This window comes from Manacus vitellinus, unplaced genomic scaffold (assembly GCF_001715985.3).
Source record: "Manacus vitellinus isolate BGI_N305 unplaced genomic scaffold, ASM171598v3 scaffold_10_pilon, whole genome shotgun sequence".
Lineage (NCBI taxonomy): Eukaryota > Metazoa > Chordata > Aves > Passeriformes > Pipridae > Manacus > Manacus vitellinus.
In genome coordinates, this window is record NW_021938838.1 from 4,518,525 (window position 1) to 4,539,395 (window position 20,871).

At 40.9% G+C, this 20,871-nt stretch overlaps 1 protein-coding gene and 1 long non-coding RNA gene across 3 annotated transcripts in view; one reads left to right on the forward strand and one right to left on the reverse strand.

Annotated features, from left to right (window-relative positions):
- CDYL2 (chromodomain Y like 2) overlaps positions 1-7,996 on the forward strand; it is a 33,547-nt gene extending 25,551 nt beyond the window's left edge. The window contains exons 5-7 of the mRNA XM_018083674.2: positions 396-606; positions 1,217-1,360; positions 3,504-7,996. Coding sequence (XP_017939163.1) covers positions 396-606; positions 1,217-1,360; positions 3,504-3,662 — 514 coding nt within the window. The 3' untranslated portion in view covers positions 3,663-7,996. The remainder of the gene's footprint in view (positions 1-395; positions 607-1,216; positions 1,361-3,503) is intronic.
- The window catches only part of LOC108641522, a 32,875-nt gene extending 19,864 nt beyond the window's left edge, over positions 1-13,011 (reverse strand). For both annotated transcript variants that reach the window (XR_001922041.2, XR_001922042.2), the window contains exon 1: positions 12,909-13,011. This is a non-coding gene — a long non-coding RNA (uncharacterized LOC108641522). The remainder of the gene's footprint in view (positions 1-12,908) is intronic.
- Positions 13,012-20,871: the final 7,860 nt, after the last annotated feature.

Genomic DNA, 20,871 nt, shown 5'->3' on the forward strand with positions numbered 1-20,871 from the left:
ATCAGCCAAAGCTGTGGAGCAAGCCAAGCCACCAGCCACTGAGGAGCAAACCAAGAAGTGTCATGTGTACAAACTCCTGAGTTACTGGTCCAGAAGGAAAACTAAACCCAACCAAACTTTTCTGCAAAAAGTACAACAGTCAGGGCAGTCCACTTCATCAGTTCATATACAACATACACCAAACTATGCAAATCCCAGGTACTCAGAAAGATTAAATAGCAAACTAGAAAGTATCTTGCAATTGTGACCTCATAAAACTGGGCCATGGCATTTAGTGTGTTCATCTGTGGTTCTAATTTGTTTTCAGATTAAGTACTTTAAACTTGGGTATTTATCTAAGTGTTAACTTCTGAATTCAAGATCTCTCTCTTTTATTTTTTTTTTTTTTATTTTAGGGATTTTGTAAAAGCTTTTATTCAGTTTAAGAAGCCAATTGTGGTTGCTATCAACGGCCCTGCTCTTGGGTTAGGAGCCTCTATTTTACCACTCTGTGATATCGTTTGGGCAAGTGAGAAGGCTTGGTTTCAGACACCATATGCAACAATCCGACTCACTCCAGCTGGCTGCTCATCATACACATTCCCACAAATTCTGGGTGTTGCACTGGTAAGGTTTTCCACCTCGAATTGCTGAAGAACCTTTCATAAATTCCTGTTCTTCTTTCTCTCTTTGAAAAGTAAACCAGAAAACCACCGTTTTCTCTTAATTGTTGTGAATGGAAATGAAATTTGTGGAAAGTTCATCTAACCCATACCAATTTCGTACCACAAAGTGACCTCAGAATCCAATATACTAACGTGATGTTGACAAGAAAGATTGGACACAGGTTGAAAAAATGAAGATTGTTGACGTCACGGTAGAAAAGTGAAGAAATACATTAGCAGAATAATCTTTCAGAGTCATTGCCTTGTGTTGTGTTAAGATTGGGCAGTAACACAGCCAGATACTGCTCTCTGCTCTCTAAAGATAACCCATAATGATTCCAGTAAAACTGCTTTACAGATTTACCGTTCATGCCAGCACAGTTCTCTTAAATGAAACCCATGCTGTGCTCTGGCCACCTGCACACCCCTTAAATAGCTCCTGAAACTCCTTCTAAAGTATTTTGCAGTATGGAAAGATAGGGGGAGAACATTTGTAAATTTGATTGTAAAAATAGCAGGCAAGTATGAAAAAAAATGGAAAGGAATTATAACCCAATCTTTTGGTTTCACAGGCAAATGAAATGTTGTTCTGTGGGAGAAAGCTGACAGCACAGGAAGCCTGCAGCAGAGGACTGGTGTCACAAGTGTTCTGGCCAACAACTTTTAGCCAAGAAGTGATGCTACGGGTGAAAGAAATGGCATCCTGCAGTGCAGTGGTAAGAAATCCAACTCCTCTGTGATTAAATGACATTTCACAGAGGTAAGGTGTGCTCCCAAGGCTCACGTGGTGGGCCCTCAGTTTCCACAACCATAGCTGTGAAAGAAGGGTACCATCAAGAAACCTGGAGAGGGATCAGGGGGCTCGTGGGGTTTCTCATTTCTCAGGGGCAGAGAGGGTTTTTCCTTACCCCATGTTTACATTTATTCAGTAGGAGTGGAACCTCCTTACCCCAGATTTTGAAGGTGGAGGAGTCTGAAACTACACAACTGCCCAGGGAAATCTCCGTAGGCCCTGTAAGAGAATAGATTTGCCTTTCCCACTGTCCTGGCCTGCCCTGTTTCAGCTGAGTCTGCCTTCTTTTCTGCACCTGCACAGTTCCTGCTGCAGCCCGTCCTCCCCAGCTCACCAGAAGGGTAGGATAGTGCCAGCTGAGCTCTGCTGTGAAGGAGAGGTGAGATCCAGACAAGAGGGGTTTGAACACAGTCTGCTCACAGTGTACTATAACTTTCCTTTTGTGTACGCACAAAATTGCAAGAAAATCCTTTCCTATTTTTACATCCTAGGGTTTTTTTTCCCTTCCCTACTATTCTGGGCATATCCTTGTTTAAAAAACATGCAGTGAAGGAAGCGATACTGCCTGCAATAAAACTGCACTAATTAAAGTGCAAATTGTTACAGTTTCTTGTTATATTTCCTATGCCTGAAAGTGTCTTAACATCCCTCAGTTTCATTTAAAAGATCTGTTGTAAAAGGAGGTAGAGACACAGGAGATTTTTAATTAAATGAAGTGTAGATTAGATCTCACAGAAGACACTGAGAATGAAACTCTGGAAATGTAGCACAAGTTGATTTGATGATGCTGATATAAAGTGTATTATTTGAGTTGGGGAGACCTCTGGGCCTTACTGTGAATTTTTCCTTCCTTTCTTCACTGCTCTTGGCTGTCAGTGAAAAAAGAAAGCCCAGTGCTAAGTTGTGGACAAAGATAAGAGTTAAACCTGTCAAAGACTAGATTTACTCTCAGATCCTAAATGCAAATCAGGCTGAAGTCACAAATACAATTAACAGGATGAGCTCATCCAAGTTGACTGGGGATACTTGTTCACAAACAGATCAAAAAATACACAGGTCCCCCCTTGATTTACTTGGGTTAAAGAGAAACACTACTTTGGAATAGCAGTGCTGTAACCTAGAACAGAACTGGGCTTACCATGAGGGTTTTGACAAAGCTGAGTGAAGAGTACCATAAAACACTGTATTAGTTTACATTAGATCTTCTGTCCTCCAAAAATCAGTACTGTAGGAATTATTAGTGGATTTGTTTGACTAGTTGAATTGATTGTGAGATACATACTGGTGGTGTATATTTGAGAACAAATTTTAAAGGAATCAATCTGGATGTGCTTAAAAACGGGTCTGGGAAAAATGAGCTGAACTATGGGAGCAACCACGGACCTACTGTTTGTGCCTTTCAGAACTTGCAGGAATTAATAAGGCTTTGTGATTGGGCTTTCCTTTGCAAAAACCTTGGGTTTTTGTCGTATCTGCCAAGGAAATTTAACTCCAGAACACAGTCAGAGGGTGCTTGTTTTGCCCAATGCCATCTTTTATAAAACATTTCACTTTTATAAAAATATAAGCAAATAGACTTAAAAAGGGATTTGCAGTAAGGGACCTTTCTTATTAATTTCTGGTTTGACAAGGAAATAATACATGAGGGACAATTGTTAAATGTGATGGACATCCACCTTTGGGTTTCCAACCCGTTTAACAAACCCCACAGGCCACCTTTCCAGCAAGCAGCCAGTATATCATGGCTCACATTTTCATTTCAGCAGGAGGGAGTTCTGCTCCTTCTAGTGCTTCATGGCAGACCTTCAATAAACTAAGGTACTTCAGAATCCCTCATTCCTTTAAAAACATTGGCACTAACCCATCACCCTCAGACATCCTTAATTCTTAAAGATGCTGACTGTCAGCAAGGGGAGTTGTGGCTATAAATCAAATCTAATTTCTGTGCCCAAAGGAGTTACTTAGATGGTAAAGCAGAGTCAGTAGTTTAAAAATGCTGGTCAGGCCATTATCCATAAAAATTTTTCAGATTCAAAATAAAACACTGAGTCGTGTTTTGGCTTTAGGTGTTGGAAGAGTCCAAATGCCTCGTGCGGAGCTTCCTGAAATCCGGACTTGAAGATGTGAACGAGAAAGAGTGTCAGATGTTAAAACAGCTGTGGAGTTCTTCCAAAGGACTGGATTCATTATTCAGCTACTTGCAGGACAAAATTTATGAAGTGTGATGTCTTGGCCTAACTCAAAGAGTTGTGAACAGAGTCCACCCTGACGTGTTTGAGAGGCAGAGGCGATGCTTCCCTGAGGAATTTGTGACAGTGTATCCCAGTCCCTGTGCTGGTGTGGGTTCCCTTGTGAGCTACAGCTGCCGTAGCTGGTTTGATTTTGTGTAACCAGGGAGGTGTTCAGTGCACATAATCTCTGCAGAGGCTGCATCTTTCCCATTGCTCATCCAGACACAACTATACATTCCATGTGCTCAGAAGCACCACTGGAGCCCAGTAAGGCTCACCCACCTGGAAGGGTTTATTTTGTCTGTCCTTCTTAACTTATTCTTGCTGTTGCCACGCACCTGGGCTGACACAGAGGGCTCAGGCTAAAATCTTGGGTCACCACGATCTCCTGTAGACCCAAACACCATATTTTAGAAATATGTTAATTATTTTTTTGAAAAGTTCTAACAGTGTAATGGAAAAAAATCTGATAATTTATATGTATAATATGTAAAGTTAGTTTACAAAAACTACTAGGGTTTTTTTTTTCTTTGATGAATTTATTTAACTTATTTATTTTGTGTTCATATTCAGCTGTTTATTGATCACAGATCTTATTTTCATACTTCCCTTGACTGAATTAACGGCATCACATGAGAATGCAAACACATTTTTAGCAGCAAACTGAGTAGAAAAATAAAGAATATATAGAAACCCCACAGAATGCTGTGGGCAGTAAACGAAACAGCCACATGCGTGCTCCTCTATGTGTAAAGTTGTACAAAAAAAAATGTATGAAACAGATTCATTTGCCAGGGTTAAGAGAAAAAAAGTGGATTCTGAAGCAGTGAGTCCCCCTTAAGTCTCTCTTCACTTTCTGCCTTCTTGAGGAGCACTGAAGGGCTCACCAACAAGATGCTTTATTTAAGTTTACTGTTCCTGTTATCCGGTGGCAGTAACAGGGTGAGTGGTGCCGGTCCATGGCATCGTACTGTTTTTCAGGTTTCAACATCCCTTTTGGTCTGAAGTCTAAAAGCAAATCCTTATGAGCCTTAGTCTAGCTGCCTGATTCCTCAGGTGTGAGATAATTTCTGCTCTGGAGGCCTTTGGGTGTGGGCCAGCAGTTTATACAAGGTGCTAGGCATTGACCCGAGCGGAGGGAGAGCTTTGGTTTCGCTTCCCCCAGCTCTCCACATCTGGCCACCCCCCCACCTGGCACAACTTAGGGCTCTCCATAAAAGCAGTCCCCGGGAAACGAGGAAAATCCCATCTGCTCTTTCAGAATGTGATCCCAGTACTGTTCAGTGACACTGACTGACTTCTGAACACTGGATCTCTCTCCGTTCTTTCCCGCCAGGGAGGCAGTTCCTGTGGAAAGGACACGAGCCTGCTCTGAGACTTCACCTGCCATTTTACTACGCCCAAATTAAAACCTCTTGAAGCAGAAGCTTTGCACATTTGTTTGCTTTGTAATTTGTGCACTTGCTCCCCCATCCTTGAGCTCGGTGACTTTTTATGGTTTAAACCTCTGCAAATGAGGCTGCTCAGCTTTCTCCCTTTTAGTTATTTCCATGAAGAGTTTCAACGAAGCCTTTGTAAAGGTAATGAACAGGTGATTACAGTAAATAGGAGCCTTCAACACATTAATGTAACATTTCTTTTGCCACAAATAATTAGAAGTGCTGTTTCTATGGCCTAATTGTACCACTGAATTTTACCCTAAGGGCAGAGGTTCTCACGGAAATTCTTCACGAAAAAGACAGAATCTGGTTTCTAATTAGCCTGCTTTTAAATGTTTTTAAATAGAAGCTTATCGAAACAAGCAGCTTATTTTTAAATGGCTGAAAGAGAACTCTTTCAGTGACTGTTTGAAGTGAGAGATGCACCCCTTGTTTGATGCCAACGCTGGCTTTTGGCTGTGCCCTGCCAGTTTGGATCCAGGCCGCGGGCCCCCACGGCAGGTGCCCGTGGGAGTCACCTGGAAAAGAGAGGGATCACCCCAGTGAAAACCACTCCCAGCCCCGTGTTTGCACAATCAGGCCTCCAGCTCGGGACTCCAGAACACAAAGCAATGGAAAGTACCACAGTTCCTCCATTCCCTTCCGTTCCCTTCTTCCCGTCCAGAGAGCCATAACTCCCGTCACGTGTCGGTAGGACAGGAGGAGCTTGATTTCAATCCTGTGCTTAGGTTTGGTGGATAAATCCAGCAGGATTGCTCAGCAGTGGGAAGGAACGAGGGCCGAGTGAGATTTGGGAACAGAGGAGAATCTTACGTTGTTCCACCTTTGAAACTGCACCATTTCATCTGAATTTTCAGATATCTGTATCTTAGCATTTTTTATGACGAAGGAATGGTTGAAATACATTTTCTATAATTATTTTTCCATTAAAGCAAGCGCTAACCATAGTTAACATTTTTAATTATTCATATCTATACAGTTACAATCTAGTTTTCATGGAATCTATTTTCCCTTCAAAAAAAGAGTAATAACAATGTCAAAAACTTCTTTTCCAGTATTTAAATATCAGAATTGGAATTTTCTCTTGTGTTTCTGTCCTTACTAGGTATTCAGATATCTAGATGTACTGTACATATTAGTCTGGGTACCTTTACTAATATTCACAGTATTTAAGATGAAAAATGCAATTTGTTGTTTAAGTATGTTATTTTATTCTTGTGTAAATTGTTTTGTACAATCTTTAAAAATCTACAGTTTTGCATTTGTAGATATTAAAGGTAAGCAATTTATTTTGTGTTGTCCTGCATGTATATTTTTGCTGTAGATAAGTGTTGCTTAGTTTACTATTTCAGTACATTTCTGTTTAAATAAATAAGCTTACAAACTTTAATACAGTATATATTTTCAGAATATAAACTTTTATATTTCTGTGGTAGGTTAGGGTATGCGTTTTAGGCAATCTTTTTCACTACTATGAACTGTTCTTTTAATCTATAATATAATGGTTTTGTGCCAATAGTTTTTAATTAGAATGAAATGCTCTTTTAATGTTAGGGATGAACAGACAATTTTGGTTGGGGTTTGTTTTATTTTGGTTTTTTGGGTATTTTTTTATTATTTTGCCAGCTTTTACAGTTTTAAATATAATTTATAAATGTATTGCATTTGTGAATAAGCCTTACCACTAGGTACAAGAAATCTTTAAAGCTGCATAATTGCTTATGTAGCACTAAGGACTTCCCCAAATAATTGCTGTAAGAAAGTTAGCAAATCAGAGTTACAGGGCCTTAAGTTTTTCTTGTGAAAAGGATAATACGGGTTGTTTCTCTTGAACAACAGAGGCAGATTGTCAGCATGGGCTTTGTTATATATAAACTGTGCATTTGTGCTCCCAACCATGGTAGTTTAATCTCAGGCTTTGTGTGGCTGGGTCTATAAAAGTCAAATCTGGCTAAAGCCAGCGCTCTTTAGGAGACACTAAAGAAGTTTACATAAGAGACTTATAGACAATCTTATCATAGTACATTTGGGTACTCGGTATCCTCGACGTGTTCTCTGTGTCTGCCCAATTAACCGTATGTTTTAAGCCATATTAAATCTCTTTACTGCTATTTTAAATACTACACTGAAAGTCATTCACTTAGAGCTTGCTTCCTCACACACGGGATTTCGATTTTTAGCGAATCAAAATGTTTATGCCTTCCATAAAAAAAAAAAAAAAACAAAGGACCAAAGAACTGCATTATTCTGACGAGGCATTAGTTCCTTCGCCGGTGAACTGGTTTGACATTTGTACTGAAAAATCAAAGAGTCTCCTTCTGCTACAAACACTGCATCCTCATCCATGTCAGGTGTAAGGGGGAAAGGTGTATCCACGGACCGATTGGGAAAGGAGTGATGTTCAGCTAGGGTGGCATGTCTATTGGTAAGGCTTATTACCAAACCTCTGAGATGAAGCAAAGAACCAAAAATTCCACGAGTTATGTCAATGTAAATTTATTTTCAGAACTTGCACAAATAATTAATTGTAGAACTTTGCAAATTAGGCCCTTAAGTTATTTTGTCAGAATGCCATGGAACAGACTAAAACAGTTTCTAATATTTGTAACAATGAGTACATATTATAATATTATAAGGGTACAGGCACCCCTATATCACAGTGTTGTAAATATTTTCTGAAACTGGTACAGTACTGAGGGACTTGTATCTTCTGATATATCAAATATTGACTGTCTAGATCAAATTGTACACAATTTATTTGTTGATGGTCCTGTAACTAGTGTATGGACACATTTCTGGGTGCCTTAGAAGTTGTATTTTTCATGTGTGTTAATATGCAGTATTTATACATTGTGAGAAGCTGCTTTGAATAAAAACATTGAAACTTCATTTCAATGCAGTGATTTTCAGTTTTACATAATCAGAATGGATGTGGTGAGTGGTGGCCATTCTAGATGATAATGCTGTTCATGGGCTGTGCCTTTTCCAAGAGAGCAGGAACAGTGGGCTTTTTAAAAGACAATTATTTTTCCAAAGGACAAAACCCCTAAAAGACACTGCAGTAAGAACTGTCTGAAGTCAATCATGGTCCATCTCATTTATCATTTCTTGATCCAAATCCAAGAAAGCTTTGATCATATCCAAGAAGACCAGCCAGAAGTGCCTTATAAATGCACTTCTAGGACACCTTCCCCATTCTCACTTCCACTGCTGGACATGTGCACATCACCTAAAGCACATCTGCCCACAACCAGCTGCTGAGGGCAGGATTTTGGCTCCACAGGAGGGAATTTGCTATTGAAGAGATATTTGCCAAGGGAGGCCAAGAAGCAGGGTGAAGGTGGATCACCCTCTGGCCCCTGTGCAGGGACACAGATGGGATTCCTGCCATGGGCCTCGTGTGTCCCAGGGGATCCTTTGGCTGTAGCATCTGGGAACGCTGTTTCCAACCACATATCTCCCATGATTAGAAGGGTAACTGTCAATGGTTTCTGCCTGGGGCAGAAAAGGAAGGATATTTGGACAGGGAGCCAATGTTTGCCAAACCACCTGCACAACGAGGTCTGAGAAAATGACCTACACTTGATTCAAGGGACAACAGTTATGGTCTAGGAATTATGTTGGTTGGCTTTAACTGAGAGGCACTGTTAGTAAAAACCATGGTCAGCTACTTAGAGCAGAGGATTGAGCAATTTAGTCTTGCTTCACTATCAACAAATCCAATTATTTATTACAGTGACTCTTGTCAGGAATTAACTTATCGTGGCTTCCACTGGACTGTGAGCAATGTGCACATGATGAACAGGGTGTGGCACCTTTCCTAACCCTTGCAGTGAGAACTTTGGGTCTTAACACAGATTGTCAACATGTGAGTTTCATTTGAAATAACTCATTTTTAAAAGAAAGCAAAAATTCTTTAAAATTAAAAACTCCGTCCAAATATTTTGGGGGAGTCAAGGGTTTTGTAATGCCAGTCCTTGTTGCAGTAAATTAATACACAAACATATTACATGGAAGAGGAACCAATTAAGAACATATAAAGGCCTACAAATTTAAACAAACAAAAGGCCTGTCTAGGAATGGCATGTATAAATTGCAGGTATTAATCCCACTTAAGATATAAAAAGAACTCAAACAGGTCAAAGCTCCACTTAAACTAAGACATGCCATTGAAACCTGTTGGAATAACAAAAACAATACTGAATATGGGAAGAACAAGGAGAGGTTCTGAGAGAAATGCACAGCAGATGAAAGCATGTGAGAGAACCAGGAGGACACCATTTCACAGGCTGGGGGAGTTCAAAGCAAATCAAGAGTCAGAAGTTGGACTGGGGACAGTTTGGTTGTGAAGGAAAAAGTCAGGGTGAGATTCTGGATGAAACAGCAGGAATTCACCTCTTCTTGGTGCCTTGTTTCTCGTGAAACCCCCTCAGAATTTAATCAAATATAATGCATCTCTGCTGCATGATTCAACCCCAAAACCGATCTCCAGTCATAGCATGGAGATTTTCAGATTCCAAAGAAAGCCAGACTAACAGCCCCCTCTAGAATTCAAACCACTTGAATTGTTCTAGCACCATTTTGCTTTAATTTATACTCTTTCCTTGGTTTTACAAAATTTGCTCATTATAAATGTATAATAAAAAACAGAACTGTTAAAAACTGTTAAATTTCAATTATTAAGTCCATGTGGCTTCACACAATGATTTTCATCCGGGACTGTCAAAAGTTCTGTGGGACAAAGAAGAACTTTTCATTTTGAGAAAAGGAAACAGTTTATAAGTTAAACTGCATCACCTTTCCTTTAGCACTTCCAGACACTGGTGTCACTTAAATCCAATGGATCTAAGTCAAAAGCCACCAGCACCAATGGAAATCCTCCTCCTGACTTCACTTGCTTCTAGATCAGCCCCAGTGACTGACAGATACCACAACAAAGTCCCTCACAGTAACAGTACAGGGAATATTTGTAGCCATCTCTTGAAGAGATAATGTGGCTCTGATAAGACAGATAGAATTAGCATTGGAGGAAGGATTCCATATCCTTAGTTCAAAATTTAACAGCAGGGTCTGAAATTTTGTATGAATGTCAGTAATCCAGAAAGGTTTTTGATGTGCCTGTAAGTGGTACAATTTCTATGACTCAAAAAAGATCACCCATTCCCCACTGCTGCCCTTCCAGCCGGGTCTGCCACACGCTGCCCACCAGGCTCTGGGGCATTCAATTCCTACGAGAGGTTCCCTAAAAGGATAAAGGAATTCACAAAAAGCTCTTCCCATAGATAATTATTCAAGACCTGCATTATCTTAGCCTCTCACTTGTTTAGTTTGTATGCAGCTGCAGCAAGTCGGTTGTCAGGGGCTCAGACTCTGGCAAACAATCCTCTTCAAGTCCAGTTTTTGTCCATTAGGCTCATAATGAGCAACAACTCCAAACTCCTGCCAGCTGCACTGCCAAGGGATGCCCTCCTGGACCAAGGGCAAAGGGCAAAGTGTGACTTTGCTGGTTGGCAGCAGCATCCCACTGGTTGGAGTGTGGAGCTGGCAACTGCTTGACTCTGATCCTCCTTTTATTTCTAAAAGCAAGCCTTAATATCTTTTTTCCTGCCATAATGACCTTCCATCACTCCTTTGCACGGGGCTGCTCCTGGAATTCTCTCCAAAGCCATGTCATTTATGAACTATAAAGCAATCTACGAGTTCCTCATGCCCATGACCATCTGAGAACAGCACTGGACATGGTGCTGGAACACCCACCCCATCCCCATCCCCATCCCCATCCCCATCCCCATTCCCATTCCCAGGCTGGGCCTGCCTTCACCAGACCAGAAAAACAGGATGTTTTATTCTTCAGGTAATTACATGGAACAGGAAGAAACAGACTTATTTCCCTGGATGCTAATGTGATGCCAGTTGGAAAGGAATATCCCAAAGCACATTAGACCTGGTAGGATTCATCTTCCATACATGTCTGTGACTAGTCAGGACACCAAGACACTGTCCCTCTCTAAATGAGGGTTTTTAAATAAATGCATTTTGTCTAAAAACATACTGAACAATTAAACTGAGTAGGCTGCTCTAGAGCTGATTTGAAAGGCTCAAACTTTTCCCAACCGTTTCAAGTCTGAGAAAATCCACCAGCTCTCCATTTGTGATTCAAGCACTTGGTAAACACACTCCACAACTGCACCATGGCTGTGAGCCAACGAAATGGTGAGTCAGCAGGCAGGGGAGGGAATCAAGTGTCAAGAATGCATTTAACCCTCACTCAGAGAACACTTTTCTTACCAGCAGAACAAAAACAGGCCATAAAATGCAAAAAAATTACTGGAAGTTTTTTCCTCCGTTAATGAAGGCAACCATTGCAATTTTCTTCCAACTTTACAGGAGCTCTCAGGTTTTAAATTAGGACAAATGCTAAAGAAAACAGCAAACTGATGAGAAAGAGGTTCATGAACACATATCTGTGCAGTCCTATGATCCCTACTCTGACAAAAATCCCAGTGATAATCCCAGGAAGGCTGAGTGCTGAAGGGTTTCATGAGAGCATTAGAATCAATAATACTAAATACTCACATGGATATAAAAAGGAGTACATTTTCCTAATGAAAATACAGTTCAACTCATGTGTCCTATTCCCAAAGGAGTATCTGTGCATGGTTCTGTGCTTCACAGTGTTCTTTGTGGAGCGTTTGATGAAATCACGAGATTTCCTAAATCATTTTTAAATTAATCCCTCTTAAGAAACTCCCCACTGAAGCATCACTTTGCATGCTCACTCTAGATACTCTATTCAGGGAGGCAAAAAAAAACCATAAAAAGATTGAGGATTAAAAAAAAAAAAATTAAAGGAATATTTGAAAGAGGGCCCATTCTTCCATCTGAAGGTTTGAACACTCATTTACAAGGTTGTTAAACACTGCCAAACCAGAATGACAGCATTTTATACCTACCTTCTTACTCTTCACAGGTGTAAATAACCACATTGGACACCTGTGGAGGAGGGGAAAGGAGCAGGAGGAAAAAGACTCCAGTTTTTACCTTCAGAGTGTTAGTTGAGGGTCATCACAGATGAGCTGCAAATTTCCAGCTCACCCCCATTAGGGAACAGATCCCATTTCCAGTGGAAGGCTGAGGACAGGCAGCTCAGCCTAGGAACACCCACACAAAGGAAGAGTTTTTTCACAACTCTTGCCCCACTGAGCTCCATGGCCTGAGCCACCTTCTCCAGGAACTCGACCCAACAGCCAGGACCATCCATTTCAAGCTGGACTGTCCTGCCCTGGTTAAACCTGGGCTGTGAAACGGCACAGAGCAGGATTGGTTTGTACACACATCTAACATGTCCAGGCTGGGAATGCTCACAGCAAGGTTCCCTGCACACATCTTGGGAAGTTCTTTCTCCCATCTAAAAACCCTCACAAAGCCTGCGCCTGCAGTTTAGACAAAACCCTCACCTGTGGCATTGAGAGACAAGCCCTGCCAAGCAAGGCCTGCTGGAGTGGTTGGAAGGACTTTCCCCCAGCCTTCAGCCCTGCCTTTCTCCCAGCTGTTGGCAGCTGGGGCAGGGGCTGCACGTTGGACACACACAGGTGAACCAAAGGAGACACATTTGAGCTGACTTTGAGCTCAAAGGGCTGACAAAAATATAGGACATTGAAAGATGGCAACGTCCCACCGAGGAACACAGCAGCAAAAAGGAGATTATCTCTTCAAACACCACCTTCCCTCCACCATGATTTATGGACTGGAAACACAGTCTGACCAAAGAATAACGAGATGGGAAACTCGTGTCACTCACTGTGAAGGATTCTGTCACTCATGGAGAGAACCAAGTCCTGCTGAGCTTCAGTTCTGAAAGCAAATTCCCCATGTATTCTGCTCAATCCCTCCATCTGAGACTCCTAAAGAAAGAGGAATGGGAAGACTGTCAGCTTGCAGCTTATGGAGGAAAATCACAACACATCTTTCCTGTCTGCAGAAAGTTCTAAATGATCTTCCATCCTTATCACAGCACTAATTCCCAGAAACCCTGCAGAACTCTCCAGAGCACTGTTTTATGTACCCAGCACTCCTCCATCAAAAACTGGCTTTAAAAAATAAACTAATAAATTCTAGTTACAAATAGACATTTCTTTGTCCATTCTCGTGCTCCCAAACCCAAACACCTCTTTGGTTTTCTGTGTGGACATCCCTGGGAAATGTGAGATCCACAGGTCATTCCAGTTTACATGCTTTGAACCTACTGAACCCATCAGGAGAGTAAGAGACCAAACAAAATGACACATGCAGTGGCACCACAAGACTAATACAATTGCTGGTTAAGTAGCAGAAAAATCTGAACACTTTACAGCTTAGTGGTTTGTTGTATGAAGGCTCTTCACCTAAGAATGTGAGTTATTGTGGAGAATTTTATTTATATAGTCTGTTCAATTTTTATGCAGAAAGCATTAGCAGAGACTGTTTTAAATAATTTCAGATACTCAGCACTAAATAAGTGGCTCACTTTCAAGAACCAACCAAGAAAAAACATTCCACAGAATGTCATCTATTCCTTTAGAAGGGGAGTTGTATTTCATCAGCATGGATGCTTAAGTGGAATAAGGCTCAGTATGGGGACTGTTTTCAGCAATAGTTGTTAATTAAGTAGTAAAGTACTAATAAAATGTTTAGGCAGGTTGCATTTAAATAAGACTATAATGATATGTAATTACTCAAAAAGAGTGCCAAAACCATTCTGCAATAGACTGTGTTCAGTTTTCATGCCCTGCCCAAATCCATTTGAAAACAGAAAGGATTCCAATGTCCACTGTACAGTGGCCAGGGCACAGGCAAGCTGGGAAACTTCTGCTCTCAGCCACAGAGGAGGACCTTTATTTAAAAGCAAACTCTTAAGTTTCTCTAACAGAAGCTACAGAAATTAAAAGAAAATATTCTTAACACACACAGGAACAAATAAACACAGAGCAGCAGCAGGGCCAGGAGCTCTTCTGCACGGTCCTCACGAAAACCCACCAGGAAAACAAGGAAGAGGCTGTGAGGAAGCACAATCCTCCCTGAACTCCCCACGGGGCCACAGCAGGAACCTGGCCCAGCAGGACACCCCAGAGGGGGAGGCATTCAGTTCTGAAGGAAACTTGGGGCAAAAGGTACCAAAATGCTCTGCTGCAGAGAGGTGTGGGGAGAGAGGTGCAATTCTCTGTTCTGGGTCAGCAGAAAAAGTGCAGGAGGCAAAAGGGACTTGGCACAGCCAGGAAAACTTTCAACCAAAGGAAGATGCAAATATTTAAAACTGAGAAATGTGTCAGTGGAGATAAAGGCTCAGCAGAAAAAATAAAGATGAAATGCACAAAACTGCCATCATAGTAGAAATTAAATAAAAGTACTGGGGAGAGAAGTGTTTCTATCTTAGATATAATTTATATTATTATCTCTAGAAAATAAAAACCAGCACCACCAAGTACAGAGAAATTTTGATTTTCTAAAGGCTCCTTTTACTGATGACAGTAGCTCTTCACCTGTGGTATAAAGCAGCAAGTAGCTGACAGTCTAGTAAGTCCCAAAGTTGCTTGCAGAATCTTTATATTCTTTATAAATCTTTCTATTCCTCAATAATAGCCATTGGTGTCTTTTAGACTAATTAACAACAGGCTGCTGCAAACATGGTCCTGTTTCTTTTTAAATCAAATCAAGAGTAACATTCCTGTGATTACTATGATGACAAATAGTTTATAAATACACATCATAATCCTGAAAATTTTAATTTTACTGTATGTTAAGCTAAAGCCTGGCAGGCCCTTCCAACTTAAACCACTTGATGATTTGCAAACTAACACGGTGCATCTCTGCCCCACTAAACCCATTTCCTGAGGGCACAATTCCACTTGTTTTTCAGGTGACCTGTGGAATGGTGTTGTGGCAGCAACGGGGCTCCTTCCACGGCAAAGAAAACCAGGCATCTCCTCGTGGGATTTTTTCAACCTTTGCATCAATGGGAATCAGGTGCCAAATTTACAAAGCTGCTTTGAGAACCTGCCTTTTGTGCCTTCCCTGGCAACCTTTTTGGTGTCCTGGCCAAGCCTTTGTTCACCTGGAATTGTGCCAGAAGGCCCCTTTAAAATACCAAATTCCCTGGGTTTGGGAGCACTGCCTGACTCCACAGTGCCCATTGAGCCTGTGCTCAGTAATGCAGCTTTCAGTCACATTCTTAACATGTCCACGGGTTTAAAACCATTCTTTATTGAAAACAAACCTTCCTATCACCTTGCAAAAAACAGAGGTAGGATTTGCAGGAACTTGGATTATTTTTGCCTACGTATGACTTGCAGATGATCTACAAAAACACTAAACCACAGGCTTGGGTTTCAAATTAAAGCAGCTGACCACAGGTTACACACATGAAAATAACTATCTTTTTAAAACAGGAGAAAGGTCCTGTTCATTTGACAAGAATGGGACATTATTTTAGAGATTCCAGTCTTACAACTAGAAAAATAGGTCATCTTCAACTGATATAAAAAGATTTATAACCAACCAAGAACAAAAATCCAAACCCACAGGCTTGGAGTGAGGTTCTCACCCTGTAAGTCAATTAATGTTCTAAAATATCCTCATTTCTACTCTGCAAGACCTCACAATTTTCACTGTGGAAAACCTGTGCTTTGAGCACTAAGGAAGATGACATTTATATTATGGGAGTTAGATATGCAGTGGGTTAATGTTCTACTTTGTGAGCACATTACCAAGAAAGAACCTTCCCTTGGCACAAAAGGCACTCTTTTTCCTTTGCATTCAGAAAGCTGATTTCCCCATGTAACTGAGTCATCAAGGAGACTGAGCAGCACCAGCCAAGAAATAAAGATTATGGCATCTGCTGCTGCTCCATTCTGCCCTTGCTTTGGCTCAAACCCTTTGTACTCAGGCACCACACTCCCTCCAGGATTCCTCCTGTCCAACGTGCACAGAGGTTTGGTCTCCAGATGTGATGATCCACAAGGTGGATCCACTCGCTGTGGGTCACACAAACCTTAAGGTTCAGGCATTGCAATGCCAGACAATACAAGATCTGAATTAACAACGTGCAGAATTAGAGCACAGATTCAGGCCATCATTTGATATTAATATATCAAATATTGGTGTTATTTGATTTGCTATATTTGTTGCCAGACAGGCCCCTAGAATCCAGTTGTTCATTTTCTGCAGAATTCTCTGTTATATTTTTAGGAGAATGATGTCTTCCTTTATTTCATGTGGAATTATATAGCCAGTGCTTAGCTACAGAGCAGGATGTTACATGCTGTCAGCTTAGAGCAGTGTCAGTTAAATTCAAGGAACCTTCCCAGACTGATTAGTAAATAACACTAAGTCATGTAATTAAAACAAAACCAAAACAGTAGGAGCACTGTGATACTGCATTGTCACTATAATCTGACAGAGGTTTGGGATATTTATAGCCACAGTCAGAGGTCAGACATGCTGCTTGTTTGTGTAAAATACAGCCAAGCAAAAAGGAAAACTTCTCCCACTGAAGAACTCCTAAAACTGAGCAGAGAGTTGGAAAATTCACCCGTTCCAGTGTGGCAGCAAAGTGACCAGTAACCCCAAATCCTTTTCCCTTTTTCTTTCCCAGTCTTGGGTGTTGGTGCTAAGGGACTTGGCACTGTTAGATCACGTGTTAAAGTTGGACTCCATGGTCTTAAAGGTCTTTTCCAGCCTAAATGATCCTATGGTTCTATTACAACAGAGATAAGATCCTAAACCCAGATTTGTCCCCGCTGCCAAGATGCTGTGGTAACACAGACAAAGACAGTTCCTGCCCAAGAAGGAGGAAAACTCCCCATCAGAAATGCAGCTATAAATACAGATACATGGAAATTTAATATTGGGCTTGCTGTACTAAAATCAATAAGAGGTTTTTCACCAACTGGAATGGAAATAGGATCAAGCCCAGAGATGGGAGATGTGCCAGCTTTGCTCAGCAGTCTCTGCCCGGGCCTTGCACAGTGTCATTTATTACAATCAGCACATCAGAGGGAGGTCTTTAGGATCAATACAAGGCAGAAAGAGATGCAGTAAGTTTGTATGAGATGTAAAAATGGCTTTTGAAGCTGGGGATCAAGAGACAATGAGACAAAAGACAAGCAGGAAGGAGCACAGGTTGGCAGCTGATACAAATCATTACAAGTCCAAGAGAACTGTGAAACATCTCCCTGAAAACAGGGCTTAGAAACCAACAGGGTAAAGCACAAGGAATGAAGAGGTTGAAAATGGGGTTTTACTCCAAGAAAAGAGGATGGCTGAGTGCTTTTTTATATATATATAAAGGTAATTAGGAGAAATAAAATGTTTCTCTCAAAACTGAGACTTGGAATTACTCAATGGATTTGTTGTCAGTGAAAGGCTTTTGGTGAGAGAGCTTTTAGTGATGTGAAGGGAAGTAGGAACCAGCCTGAACACGAGGGACAGGGTAATGGACTGATTAATTTACATAGTATTTTGAAGCCTGTAAACAACAATTGTTAAAATAAGCCCAGAAATTTAGAAATACTGAGCATTGAGTGTTCTCAGAGTGCACAGTGACATCAGTAGGCACAGGAGCCATTTGTGGCTATCACATGATTGATTTTCACGTTCATTTTTACGAACAGCATTTGATTTAAAAAATATAAAGATACTTCCACTGTGACCGACAGCAAGACAAATGAATTAGGGGCTGCAAGCCAAAGAGCCTATTTTATCTCAAGAGAAGGGCTGCTTACTCATCTCTAGTCAACAGCCCCTTTTAAACACACCGAAAGTAATTTTAAAACCCCCAAGGAATGATGGAATTTAAATGATTTGTGAGGGTGGAAGACTGAGAGGTTTTGCTACATGACCAGTTATTTACCAGAAAAATATCAGATGCTCTATTGCATTGTTTAATCATATTTATGGGAAATTTATTTTTTGCCCCAGTGAAACTCCAGCCAATAGAGCTGAGCTCAGACACATCACAGCAGGTCCAATTTGCTCTTCTCGTGGTCACAAACGCATTTCTGAATGAATCAGAACAGTCAAATCATCCCAGTGAATCAGCTGGTCCTTCCAAAGAAGTTCAGATGAATTCCAATGAATCAGCCAACTTACAGAGAGGAAACAAGTGAGCAGGTTAAGGTGGTGGGTTTGGCTGGGGGAGATCCAGGTTGAATCCTCTGCTCCAGCCAAACGTGGGGTGACCTGGGAACTGCTTCTGGTCTCAGCCTGCAAAGACAGTCAGGCACTTTCCACTGCAATTCCCAAACCAGACTGAATCCATGAAGCCCCCAACTCCACCAGCAGTTTCCTCTTCTATCCAAATTATCACACTAAACCCCAAAACTGTGCTCAACTGTTCAAGTCAAGAGAGAGACAATAAAACCACGAGCTTTCTAAAAAGCTCAGATATCAGAGGGGAACGGAGATATATTTTTGTTCTATACATGCACATCACTCCACACTTGTGTTAAATATCTTTTTCTGAGATATTAAAGTTCCTCTGAAAAACAAACACATCCCACAGACCAACCATTCATCCATCCATGAGAGAAACTCAAATTTCCTGCTCCACAGTTAAGCAAATGCAAAATAAAGTGACTAAGAAACTAGTCACTGAACAAGTCTATTTGTAAATAAATTATACATATTGCACGAGTGGTGTCTACAAATCTCTCCTTGGAAAGGGCTTAACTCTATGGAGTGAGAACAGGTGCAATCCAGGCTCATTTCCACAGGTCAGGATTAGAGCCTTGGACCTCCTGCTGAAATCCCAGCCATTTGACCTGCACTGGAGCAGACCCTGAGCAGAGACCAGGCTGATCCTCTCCAGGGAATCTACCAAGGATATAAAGAACGAAATATTAAAAGGAAAATGAAGTCCCCAAAGTCCTTTACTCTAAAGTCAGATCCTATCTGTGGATGTGGGTGAACCTCAGCATTTAGCTCCAACACAAGGCACAGAGCTGCAAGGGAGCACAAATTTCCATCTGGGCACAACTCCAATTTTATATTAATAAACTGGCTCTTTTTTGTAAACAGAATCAATATCCTGTTTAAAAGTGATTCTCAGAAGAGCAGGAAATTAGAAAATATTAGTATTAAATTAATCAAACTTCTCTTCATGAAATATTGTTACTGCTAATGGATACATTTATTTTTTGTTTTTTTCAGTGTATATACACACACATTGAAAATGTTACCCTAAACATATGAACTATGTGCCCATCTGAGATATACAAAACCTCCACATTTCCTTCTTACTAATGGTGGTTCCATGAACACTAAATAAATGCAATTTCTACTTTCAGAGATTATGAATTTTAAATAGGATACAATTTTTCAGGTTGAATCACACAGAATAAGTTTCTTTTTGCTCTTTAGCATTTCTCAACAATCTTAGATGTGCCTCTAAGAGTAAGAAGATGGGGAAAACATTCTGGGAAGCAGAGATTTCCTAAAACATTTTATTTTATTAGTGGTGAACCAAGTCCCCATTTCCCTGTCCTTGTCAGGAGACATCAGTTCCATCACTGGAGGCACTCTGGTCCTTGGCTGGCATTTTTACATAGCTCAGGAATTTCTAAGCTCTCTACAGTTCTTCTTTTCCAGAAGGGTAAAAACAGTTCCCAGTTTAGAAGAAATGTATCCAGGACAGAAAGAGGCCTCCCTGGGGAAAGAGCAATGAAAGCAGGGACAAGGAGGAAGGGCACAACAGTGAAAGGGGGGGAGGTTTTGGGGAACAAAATGTCCAGAAAGATCAGTAATGTGGTTTGGCTTGGAACCCTGATGAATATTAAATGCACTCAGAAATTATTATATGGTCTGAATGTGGATAAGGAACACGGACAGAAGAGAGGAAAAGAAAGATTTTGTAGTCTTTCTCAAAATCTAAAATCATACAGAGTCTTCTTCTAAGATGAGAAAAATATCTGCTGAAAATAAATTAGTTTATAAAACAGGCTGACTGTGCAAGTCTAAATTTAACTATAGCATTCATTGCCACACTTTAAAACACATCACACCCAGGGAAGGTTGGTTATTTACTCCACCCAGATCATTCTAGATCTCAAAGCTTTGCTCCCTTGCTGCTATTTTAACTTTTGAACTGAAGAGTTTTTTTGGTATAACCTGGGAGGGAAGTTCCCACTTGAGAAGAAAACACCTGGAAATATCAACTGCAGAAACCAAACACCATCTCAAGAATCCTTTGCAAGACTGAAGTGGTGTTTTATTTACTGAGCCTTTTCCCTTTTGTGCCTGCACATTCATTTTATGAGGTCTCCTGGAAGCCCGGGGGGAGAGTTCATTGGGATGCCTTTGAAGCAAAAAGCCAACATTTTTAACTGTGTGTGTGCAAGATCAGCTGTGAATCCCCATGTCCTGTCCTGATCACTGCTGACTGCCCTGGGAGTGGGAGAGAGCTGTGACAGTTCATTGAATTACTCATTCACCCCAACAGACACTTGGGCTTTTATTACAACGTGCAGAATTCACTCAGGGCAAAGAGAGTAAAGCTACTCACAGCCTTCAACATTTCTACCCTTCCACTAACATACTTCAACAGCTTCACATCATCCCTCTTCTCTCTGTTCACCTTTAAAAGGTTTAGGTGTTCATACCACCCAAACTGGAGATTTATGTCCTCAAAACTGGGTACATGAATCTCTGAGTTCCAGTTTGCAGCTCCCAACTTACACACACAAGTAAAAATGCCCACAAATTAAAATATAAGGACTAGAGTTGCTCAGCTG